This window comes from Amblyomma mixtum, chromosome 10, assembly GCF_055824585.1.
Source record: "Amblyomma mixtum isolate Tamu chromosome 10, ASM5582458v1, whole genome shotgun sequence".
Lineage (NCBI taxonomy): Eukaryota > Metazoa > Arthropoda > Arachnida > Ixodida > Ixodidae > Amblyomma > Amblyomma mixtum.
The window spans coordinates 45,949,728-45,961,822 of NC_143021.1; the positions used below are offsets into that span (position 1 = coordinate 45,949,728).

At 47.1% G+C, this 12,095-nt stretch overlaps 1 protein-coding gene across 2 annotated transcripts in view; it reads left to right on the plus strand.

Annotated features, from left to right (window-relative positions):
* LOC149325692 (uncharacterized) overlaps nucleotides 1–12,095 on the plus strand; it is a 57,365-nt gene that overhangs the window by 29,221 nt on the left and 16,049 nt on the right. For both annotated transcript variants that reach the window (XM_089563223.1, XM_089563222.1), the window contains 2 exons: nucleotides 3,699–3,770; nucleotides 5,704–5,844. In XM_089563223.1, coding sequence (XP_089419349.1) covers nucleotides 3,699–3,770; nucleotides 5,704–5,844 — 213 coding nt within the window. The remainder of the gene's footprint in view (nucleotides 1–3,698; nucleotides 3,771–5,703; nucleotides 5,845–12,095) is intronic.

A 12,095-nucleotide genomic window follows, 5' to 3' on the forward strand; every position in this document is an offset into this window, starting at 1 on the left:
GTTAAGTATTGACAATTCTTTTGACTACATGATTAATAGCTTGCTTTGTATGGTCAGAACATGTGCCGTATAATGTGATCCCATATTTTTATTTTAAGTTTTTATTTTTGTGAACTCAAATTGCACCGAATTATTCAGCGAATACTTTTCGCAGAATGATTGCATTACTGAGACCACATACTTTTCCATTACTTGCGCTATTGTAGATAATATCGGGATTGGCCTATAATTTGCACAGTAACTTTTCGTTCAGTTTTTGCAGATAGGTCTAACTATTAATATTTTCATTTCTTTGGGTATTATGCCTGTTTTGAAAATACCGTTCAGTATCTTTAAAAGTACATGCTTGATTCTCTCAAAGTTGGAATGGCAAATTTTATCAAACGCTTAAACTTTTTCATGCCTCTTATCCACTTCTGTCATCTCTGGAAGATTGCACACGTGCACGTTTCGGTGGCGACCATTTGTTTGTGTGCTGAAGCGATGACTTGAACTTGTCACTCAACGTTTGTATGGTTCCCTTTGGAAAATTTCTTTTTATGGTACCGTCGACGCTAGCTCTTTTGCATCTGCCCATTCCATTTGTTTGCTGTAGACCACTTTTTTTTTTTTTCACATCATTCTTGCTTTCTGCAAATCGGCACGTCAAGTATTTTCTTTTTTTCTGCCGTAGCTTAGCTGTCGTTGCGTTTCATAAAGTTTGGAATTCTGTTCTATGTTTTTTATTGTCGGGTACTTTTCTGCATCTTTGCCATGCTTTGTCCTTCTGAAAGCACAACTCAATGGTTTTACGCGTAATCCATTTCTTATTAGGACTCCTTTGTTTTATTATTACGATTTTAGTGGATGTTAGTATATTGTGCTGAACATGATAAGCTGACATGGTCTAGAACTAAAAGGGAATTCCAATCAGTGTTCTCAGTGTACTTGTCAGCTTTGGTGTTGTCAATGATTTGTTTATTTCGGTGTCACAATCTTTATTGCCATTATGAGACATAACTACACAAGTGATATGAAGTAATGATCTGCTAGTTTGGCCTTAATTACGCTGCTTGTGTAGTGTTGCTGTCTCAGCCGAATAGCAATGTGATCGATGCATGATTCTGTTACCCTTGAGCCCAAATATTCCTCTCTTGTGCATTCATTAATTACATTCAACAGTCCATATTCTGCACGTAAATGTAGATAAGCTGTTACAGTCTTCCTTGCTACTTGCATTATGTCAATATTTAAGTCCCCTACCAGTACCAGCTGCTGGCATTCATGTGTTTTCTTAATAAAAAATTAGTTCCTCTGGGTGCAGATCTGTGTTCATGTTTGTTGGCAGCCTGTACAGTGTACATACAGTGTTTTTGCTTAAGGTAACAACAGTGACTTCAGCATGATTAGAAGCTGCTACTTCTATCCTATTGAAAACCCAGGCTGTTCTTTATATGAAAAAAAAAAAAAACCTAATGAAAGATGGCCAAAACTTCAGGTAGGAAGAAGCGAGGGCAGGACCTCACTTGACTAAGAAGGAAGACACAGAATCAGAACAGGGCAGAAAATATAAGATATCTTCCTACACAGGAAACCAACCCTCGGGTAAAAATTTTTGGCAGTCCTAACTTCAGCCAAGCACAAAAAACCAAACCTGGAAGGGAAAAGCACATCGCTAGACACTACGCATGAAGAAACACCTGATGAATAATGAAAAGCCATCACCAACACGGCAAAAAAGAAACATGCAAGCAAGGAAGGGGAAGTAGAAATGCTAATTAACGCTGGCAAAGCCAACACAGCAAGGGTGAAAAGTAAAAAACTCTAAAACCATGCTGGTGAACATGGAAAAGCCAACAAACAACCCGGCAGACACATAAGAAACTGAAATTAAGGAAATTACACAAAATTTAATTGCAAGAAGAACATAGCAGGCAGCTGAAATGCTATTGCATTTTTTTCTTCAAGAATTTTGTCAACAAGGCCCCCCAAGTTTTTTGCTTTGGTGCTTCTGTGTCGTGTGTCAGTGTTAGCGCAGTGATGACTGATGCTTGGTGGCGTGTGCTGCCCACGAGGGTCTTGAGCATTTCGTACTGTTTTTGCCACAACTGATGTTAGAAGTTGATTTTCACAGCTTTCGCTTTTTCTGCACTTGCTATCACTTATCATCCCTTTGCCGTTTCATAACTAATGACAGCAGAATGATTCTGTCTTTTCCAAAAGAGTCTTAACACATTGAAGAACATAATAAAGCACTGTTTCCTATATAGATCGGCTATACATCTAATAGTTCTTGAAACCTTTTTGTAGAAATTGTTTTTATCTAAGTATGCATGCTAAAGATTAATTAGTTTTTTTTTTCCTTTATTTGTTTCTTAGAACTTGTCTAAGGGGGGGGCCGAAGCTAAAGGCGTAACAACGCCTGACGGGGCCTCGGCCCCCCCCAATACAAATTCAGCACAAAATATTAACTATTACATTTCGGCAAGCGGCACTGCACTTGTGAGTCAGACAAAACATTTGCACATCTGATAATGTAATGTAAATAAATGCATAAAAAACACGGTAGTAGCAAGGCTAAAATAATGAACTTTGGGACAGAGAAAGCACAGAATATATATTTTTTTATCTGGCTTCCTTCTTTCTCGTGGATAATGCGCATGCAAAAACACACAATGTATTTACAAAGCAAAAGGAAAGACCGCTTGAAATCAAAACATGTTTGCACTCTTTTTTGAATACAGGAAATCTTTTGTTGAAATCTACATTGAAATCGGTTCTGTTCAACATCTTAATTGTTTGAAAGTTTAATGTTTGTCGTCCATAGTTTGTTCTTATAGCTGGTAGTCGTAAGTGTAGGGTTTCGGATTGAATAGCAAGATGAATTACCTGAGGAAGTTGGATAGAGTTTGTATTTATGAATCCATAGAAGTAACTTGAAATAGTTCCTGGTCGGCCTGGAGCATAGAATATTTTGTGGAAAGCGGTTGTGTGGGTAAGTTTCTGATGTTTCCATGGAAGTTTTCGCACATTCTTTTTTTGTAGGACCAATAACCTGTTGCAGTTAGAATATGTTGTTGTGCCCCATGTTAAGACGCCATAACATAACCTGGAGTAGAATAAAGAGTGATACAATTTTGGGTGATACAATTTGGCTGATCAGCATGTTTTCAAACTTTATATTCATTGCATAGGAGTCTTTTTTATTGATTGGCCTAAAAACGACATATTTAGTATTTAGACAGTATTTAGTCCTAGCCGATTCATTCGTAACCATGTAGAGAGATTAGAAAGGTACTAAGTGTTAACTGCTTTTTCCAGGGATTCATTTGTCTGGGCCTTGAAGAACACATTTGTATCATCGGCGTACATTATTAATTTGGGAGAACTGGGTATTCTTGTTATATCATTAATGTACACCAGGAATAGCAGCGGCCCTAAAATGGATCCCAGTGCTAAGTATCTAAGTACCAGTACCAGTACTAAGTATCTAGAAAAAAAAGCTGTGTGTTAGTACACAGAACAGAGCTTTGTTAACATGCTGACAGCAACTTGTGTGCATCTTCTTGATAGCGTATTAACGTGGGGACGACCTAATGAACTGCGAATTTCCGGGATGTCGAAGAAGTTGTGGTTTTCGTGATCACAACACGCACTGCTGCCAAGCACCGTGCAGTGTGGGAATGCCAGCTTGCTGACTCCTCTGCTGTGTGTGGCAGGTTCCCACCCAGGAAGGTGACCGTCACGGAGGACAAGATTGCAGCTCAGCTGAGCGACCTCAGCCTGGATGGGTGAGTCTGGCAACAGGGCACAGAGAGCTTCAGTGGCTGTGTAGTTGAAGAGATGCCGTTGTATGTGCAGTGTTGCAGGTGTGAGGTGAAGTAGCTTCCAGGTAGCCGACATGAGTGGCCTGAGTGCTCTGCCAGCCTTAGCAATCTGAAAAACTCCATGTTGTGCGGTGTTGGACGGGAAATCTGATTAAGGAACGCCAAAGCATCAAAGCTTCTTATCCTACGGACAGAATACAACTGGCAAAGCTATCAAGTTAATAAATAGGCGCTAGGTAGCCGACATTAGCAAATTTAATACGGATAAAATAGAGCATGCTTTAACCGCCAACCCTGAGCTGTACTCATCATGAGAGTTAGTACCAATATCGCCGACGCCGAGTCACACTCGTCCGACCCGATTTTTCGCTGTTTCCATCGCCAAAGACGAATTACGGTTGCCTTTTGCATTGGTTGCAATTTTCATCCCTAGAGGGCGACAGTTTTCCATGAAAAACCACATTAGGTGCCCCTTGTGTGTGTTTTGCCTGGTGGTGGCGGTGCTCGGAGAAAAAGAGGTTCTTCTGAGAGTAGTGCAGAAAGCAGTGCTGCTGAGGACAGTGACTCTGTGTCGGAGCTGGATGTTGTTGCTTCAGATCAAGACGAGAGCAACGACACGCTGAGCAGGGCACGTGTGAATACCTTCACCTCCGTGCTTTCCCTTTTCTTCACTGCCCGGAATCTTGCAGCAGCCCCCCGAGGAGAATGATGATCTCAGTTGATTCCATGTGTTTTTCGACTTGGGCATCACTGACCTAATCGTATTTGCCCCACCGCGGTGGCTCTGTGGTTACGGCACTCGGCTGTCTGACCCGAAAGACGCGGGTTCAATCCCGGCCGTGGCGGTTGCATTTCTTTGGAGGAGAAATTCGACGCCCGTGTGCTGTGCGATGTCAGTGCACGTTAAAGAAACCCAGGTGGTCGAAATTTCCGGCGCCCTCCACTGCGGCGTCCCTCATAGCCCAAGCCACTTTGGGATGCTAAACCCCCCTAGCCTAGCCAATAAGAGGATGATGACAGCAAAACGAAAACTCAGGATGTCGTCACCCACGATGTGGTTGGTGTGATATGAGGCAGCTCATAACATAAAGCGCATAACACTGTTGGCAAAGAAAGGGCAAAAGTAGAGGACCACTTTAATCGAAAACAATGGTTTTTCCTGTGAGTTATCCACCGTGCATTTTTGGTGGATTCTTAGCATGCTAGGAGATGAATATCGATGTAGTGAAATTTTTAAGTATTACGAAGTAAGCTGCCAATTTTGCCAACTTTGTTAAATCAAGGTTTAACTCTGTATTGAATTCGAAATAGTTGGGTACATGAATAATGTGATATCTAAACAATGACTTTTGTGCAACCGAGAATTAAGAATACATTGCACCCATTCTATAGTTACATGTTGTGGCTTGCTGGCAGCGCATTGCTTGCTGTTCGCATGTGCAGTGGAGGAAGCTTTGGAACTAGCCTATTGTAGGATTTAAACCAAGCAAGAGTTGGCTTCAGCAGCATGCCAGGCTGACACCGATGGAAAATAAGTATGAGAGACCACCTCACATTCACCTTGTCACAAGAGCCAGTTGCTGACTGCGATCTGTGTCTCCTCCGCGTGTGAAAATGGTTCAGAGGTGGGGTGTTGTGGCTTTTTGATACAAATTGGGTGTGATATGTCCAGCCTCGACTGGGAGTGTTATTTTTTCTTGGCTGGTGAACACATTTGAATGGCATTTCTCAGTGCCACATTCTTTTCGAATGCTTATATGGAGAGATTCTGTCACTTGCTGCGGTGAAGTGCATGGTCAGAAAACAAAGTAGGTATCCGTCCAGACCTGGTTCCCAGCCATGAAAGGGTGGTGAACAGTGAAGGTTGTGCTCTCTCTCTCTCTCTCTCTCTGTGGAGGCTGTCCGCCTGCGAGAGGAGTGAGCAGCCCCCCCCGGGAGCAGCAGCAGCCGAGCAGCAGCAGCAGCAGTGGCGGCTGCACGTGCTCTGCCCCGACCTGGAACCCGAGCCCCTGCTGCCCCGGCCCCTGCTCGAGGACCTGTGAGTGCCCCCCCCCCCCCTCGTTTATTCATCGGGGCACAGGGAGGGAGGAGGTGTGTTGCAGTGCTGACGGGGGGAAGAGAAAGTCGCTACTGTTGCCCTCTTAAGTGCGTAAAAATACTAGACAAAGTACGACTTCAAAGAAAAGACATGACATCACAAAGGTGTGGGTGGGCAAAACAGTCATCTGTGCCTACCAGAGGACAGCGCAGCTGCATTGTGCCCAGCATGCAGCATCACTGTGGGATCCGTGGAGTGGCAAAGGAGGCAAAATTCATTCATTCTTTATTTCCCATTCTCATGGACGGAGGAAGCCAAGGCAAAAAGCTTCATGCAAACAGCTTGGGGAACCCTCGACTCCCGTACTAGCAACAGCAGCAGAAGGCATTTACACACACTTTACGGAGCACTTTCAGAGGGGGACAGATCATAATGTGTATAATACAAAAAAAAAAGTGTATAGCACAATGATCAAAAGATGGGATTTCTTGAAAAAAAAAAGGAATGATAATGCAGGGTAAAATTCAGAGGAAGTGGTGAACATATTGATTAGAGGTAATGTTTTATGAGCAACTTGAATTCTGACAGAGCTTGGTTGAGAATTTCTATGCCTCTATGGTGAAAACTATTTAGAAGTTTCAGTAAGTGACATTTGTGAGCGCCAGCTCATCCCCGCCGACGGAGATCCTTCTCCGGAGGGCGAGCAACCCGAACTTTGAGTCCGAGCAACCCGAGCCGCCCGTGGGAGGAGAGAGTGATGTGAGGAGAGGATGAGGAGGACGAGCGCTCGCGCGGCGCGTGAAGAACAGACTCAGGTGTTGGACACGAAAGAAGCAACACGGCCTCTTGTTAACCCAGAGATCCTTTGTAACGGAAAGACGAATAAACGTCTTTTAAATTGTTCCTTCATCCTAACAATTCAGAAGTGGGATAGAGTCAACGTTCGCCCGAACTTACGAAGTTAACCGGCAAGCCCCACCATGCCTGTCACCCGCACCGGAGCATCTTCAATGAATATGGCAAACGAAGATGGCGGACGACCGAGCAACGATGGCGGGAACGACGACGCCGACGACTCAAGTGAAGGCGGATCCGACAACGTGGTGACAAGTGGAAACTTATCCCCGATACCTCCGTCAACGATTAACGTGGCGGAAATCCTGCAGGCCAGCGTTCAGGCCGCAGTGAGAGAAGCCATCAATGGAATTGCCTTGCTTCAGACGCAGCAAGCAGCGGCCACACCCATCATCGGCGCGGGAGAGACAGCTCGGTTAGTGCCATTGTTTGATCCGGTGTCATCCAGCTCTCCGACAGTAGACGCTTGGATAAGACGCGTGGACGATTTGGCACAAGTCTACCATTGGTCCGACCGGCTGACATCTGGCAACGCACTCTCGAGGTTGGAAGGGCCTGCGAAGACATGGTATGACTCCCTCTCTTCCGTCGACAAAACATGGCCGGAATGGAAAGAAGAAATTAAGCGCGCCTTCCCCACGACAGCGGGATTTCAACGACTCCATCGAGAAATGCAAGAGCGACGACAAAAGCGCGGTGAGCCCATCGAGTGTTATTACTATGACAAGCTCTCGAAAGCTCGCCGTTGCAACCTCACAGATGAAGCATGCATTGAATACCTCATCACGGGGCTATACGATGACGACGTGATTAGAGCAGTGAGCGTACGCACGTACGAGTCGCCGGAAGACCTTCTTCACTGCCTGAAACGCCTCGAAGAAAGATTAGGAAACACTGCCCCCAAAAGTTCAAAATCAAGTGGTCCCCCGAACCATTCTCGTTTCCCCGCATATGCCAACGCCCATGGTAACAAAAGCGAAGCAATGGCGTCGACCTTGAACACTACCGACCACAAGAACCTTTCTCCGAAGGCGAGGAGGAAGCCGCCATGGAATGAAAGAGGAGAGCCCCTCTGCTTCAACTGCAGCGAGTACGGTCACGTGTCCCTCAATTGCCCGGCCCCACAGCGAAAGGCGAGATGCAACGCTTGCGGACGAGTGGGCCACGGAGAAAAAGACTGCAGGGCAAAAACGGAGAGAGGAGCGCGCGTCGCTCAGAACGTGTTGGGGTTTGACCTCCGAGCCGCTGAAGAGGCGAACGAAAAGTACTTTATGATGGCGAAAGCGAACGGCTGCGACATACGAGCATACGTCGATCTCGGTAGCCAATGCGTAACTCTGCGGAAGGAGGATGCCAACCGAATCGGAGTCGCTTACACGAAGTTGGCAAAGCCGTTCACTATCGGGGGCTACGGGTCCGGACATGTGACACCGTGTGGGGAAACGAACATCACCCTCACGGTCGACCAAGCTACAGCGGACGTTCCCGTGCTGGTCGTGCCGGACGCGTCACAGTCCATACCCCTACTTGTGGGCCAACCTTTCACCGAGCAACCACACATCACGATTGTGAGGCGGAAGAACACAGTGCGGATTTTCGAGGAGCACAGGAACGAGGACAATAGAGACGACACGCTTCAGTCCATTGAAATTCCAGAGTTCCCAGAACGACCTGTGTGCCTATGGGCGAAGGAAACAACGGTTGTGCACCCAAAATACGTGGGTTTCGTTAATCCCTACGCCACCGGTAGCGCACCACGCTCAGATGTCTTCGTGGACATGCAGCTCAGGTACCAAGAAGGTCGAGAGAATTGCATACCACGCTGTGTCCTAAACTTTGACGGGACCAACGAAACAATAGTCCCTATAATGAACATTTCCAATCATGAACTGACCATCAAAGAGAACGAACGAGTCGCACGAGCGGAAATTTGCTACCCAGACGATGCATCGCCACGAGAGGGTGAGTCGGACACCAGCATTGTCCAGCCCTTAATGATACCGAGCGAAGAGATTCAAGTAGGTCCTGGTGTTGCTCCTGAGGAACGTGCAAAGCTCGAACAGCTTATTTTTGAGTATCGGGATTGCTTCGCAACCACCGTTTCAGAGATTGGCTGTACAAATGCCGCTGAAATGAGCATTGAGCTAACAACGCTGGAGCCAGTGAAATTTCGTCCCTACCGACTCTCTTACGCCGAACGGGCACACACAAAAGAAATGATTGAAGAACTAAAGCAAGCTGGCATTGTTGTCGACTCCAAATCGGATTATGCAAGTCCTATCCTACTGGTGCGAAAAAAGACAGGAGAGCAACGAATTTGCGTGGACTACCGTGCCCTCAACCGTGTCACGAAAAAGGACCGGTATCCACTGCCTTTAATTGAGGATCAACTGGACCGTCTGAGAGGGAAATGCTTCTTCACGAGCCTAGATCTTGCGTCAGGCTACTATCAAATTCCTATGACCGAGGAATCGAGACACAGGACTGCGTTCGTTACTCCAGACGGCCATTATGAATTCGTTCGAATGCCATTTGGCTTGGCCAACGCACCGGCAGTGTTTCAGAGAATGATCAACGCTGTACTGGGTCCCCTACGGTACACCGTGGCTCTCTCCTACATGGATGACATCCTGCTGCCCACAACGACCGTGGAAGAGGGGCTTGACCACCTGAGAATGCTTTTGGATGTCCTCCGTGGAGCGGGATTAACGCTGCGATTAAGCAAGTGCCGTTTCTTCTTCGAGAAAGTCGATTACCTTGGCTACGACATTTCTGCCAGAGGAGTGCGACCCGGAAGTTTAAAGATCCAGAGCGTCGCTGACTATCCCGAACCAACGAATGTACACCAGGCGCGTCAGTTTTTGGGTCTGGCAAGCTATTTTCGAAGATTTGTGAAAGGGTTCGCCAGCATCGCTAAACCTCTAACGCGACTGACGTCTAAGGACGCAGTTTGGAAGTGGACTTCAGTGCACGAAGCCGCGTTTACTGAACTGAAGATGAAGTTGACTGAAAGGCCAGTTTTGGCGCATTTCGCGTTCGACGCAAGAACAGAGGTGCACACGGATGCCAGCAAAGACGGCCTAGGAGCGATACTACTGCAAGAACAAGCAGATGGGCAGCTTCATCCTGTCATCTACGCAAGCCGGCGGACAACTGACTACGAAGAGAGATACCACTCATACGAACTAGAAGCGCTTGCGGTTGTTTGGGCGTTAGAAAAGTTTCGAGTGTACCTAATCGGGATGAACTTCAAGGTGGTCACTGACTGCAACGCAGTACGGGCAACGATGAGCAAAAGGAATCTGCTTCCCCGTATTGGCAGATGGTGGCTGCGACTGCAAGAGTTCACCTTCGACATGGAATATCGTAAGGGGGCGGCAATGGCTCATGTTGATGCACTTAGCCGATCTGCATACGACCCTCCAGAAGAGACGGATATTGTTCCTGGCCTTCTCGTCCTTGCAACATGCATAGCGACAGAAGACGTGCTAACCGTTGCCCAGCTGAATGATCCAAAGGTTCAAGCTTTGAAGGAAAGGCTAGAAAAAAAAAAGAAGACCTATCCAAAGAAGACAGGCGCGGAGAATATCCGAGAAGACCAACGCAAGCAACAGGAGCGGTACAACAGGAAGCGGGTGGAAGCGCCGACATACAATCCCGGAGATGTTGTACTAGTTGAGCGAGAACCGGCAGCAAGTGGGGAGTCAAGGAAACTGAAAGAAAAATACAAAGGACCGTATATCATCCGAGAAAGGCTTCCCAACGACCGCTACCGCATCGAAAACGTGCCTTCGGGGCGGCAAAGGCGAAGAGCTTACAGCAGTATTGCAACCGTTGACAAGCTGAAGCTTTGGGACCGGGAATTCCACGAGACAAGTTCGGAAGAATCGGGCCGCGAGGACGATTCCGACCGGGGCGGTCGGTGGCACAGGATGGCCGAATGTGAGCGCCAGCTCATCCCCGCCGACGGAGATCCTTCTCCGGAGGGCGAGCAACCCGAACTTTGAGTCCGAGCAACCCGAGCCGCCCGTGGGAGGAGAGAGTGATGTGAGGAGAGGATGAGGAGGACGAGCGCTTGCGCGGCGCGTGAAGAACAGACTCAGGTGTTGGACACGAAAGAAGCAACACGGCCTCTTGTTAACCCAGAGATCCTTTGTAACGGAAAGACGAATAAACGTCTTTTGAATTGTTCGTTTACCCTAACACATTGAAGCATTTGATCACCATAATTATGCATAAACACATGTAAGTGCCGCACTCATGTATGGGCCACACCCCATTTTACCCAAGGAAATGTTAAAAAAAAAAAAAAAAAATCCGTGTAAGGGCCACGCCCGAACCTTCCACGACCCAGGTGGGAATAGCCTTCTAAATGCATGCGCCGTGGCCTCTGCGATGAGCTCTGGCTGCGAGCAGCGGTGTGCTTGATCGCAGATCACGTAAGCATGGAGGCAACACATGCGCACTGGAGCTTCCAAGTGCCGTCCATGGATGGCGCTTGAGGTCGCAGTCATTGTCATCATCATCATCGTCAACTTTTTCCTCCGCCACGATCTCCCACTATCCACATCAGCATCAGTATTGCCTGGTATCACCAGCTCCAGCCTTTTGTTGTTTTCGTGGCATGTTAGCGTGCTTGCCATGCAGTGATGCCAACCCTAGGGATTTATCCCTAGATCTAGGGGTTTTCTTTGCTTTAGGGATCTAGCGTCTTTTTTTGTGAAATCTAGGGATTTCGAGAGGCCATATAATTGCTTATTTTGGTGGCCTAATGACAGGCGTATCTGATTATCTTGCGTTTGGAACAGAAAAAACTATGAAAAATGCTAATTACTGCTCCATTATTTTTGGTGTTCTGCCGGGCTGAGAGAGGGCGACAGCAGTTCTGCAGCCCGAAACTATCGGCTGCTGCACAGTGAGGAAAAACGAAACCATGTGACTATCAAACTGCTGAATGTGCGTGCCATCTCTGGCGCTACGAGTGACTGCTCCTCTACGAAAGGCGAAGTTGAATTTTGACTTGCAGTGCCTGGACCAACGTGCTACGTTTACGCTCACCTTCTTCGTGCAAACGTGCTGCCTGTCGGAGGGCAGCTTCTGGACGACCTTGAGGAAGGTGAGCCAAGCAGGAAGGAAGCATACGACCAGAAATATTTCAACGAATGGGAAGCTGATCCAAAGTACAGAGGGTGGCTGTCAGCCAGTGAAAAAGGGCCCGTGTATTTTTCCTGCAAAGCATGCAGATCTGATTGTAGAGGTGGAAAATCAGAAGCCGACCACCACCTTGCAAGCTCCAAACACAAGAAAAGTGCTGCGAGCTTACAATCGACCCGCGCACTGACATCCTTGATTTAATAAGTGGGCAAACTCAAGTAGACAAATCTGTCGAAAGAGGC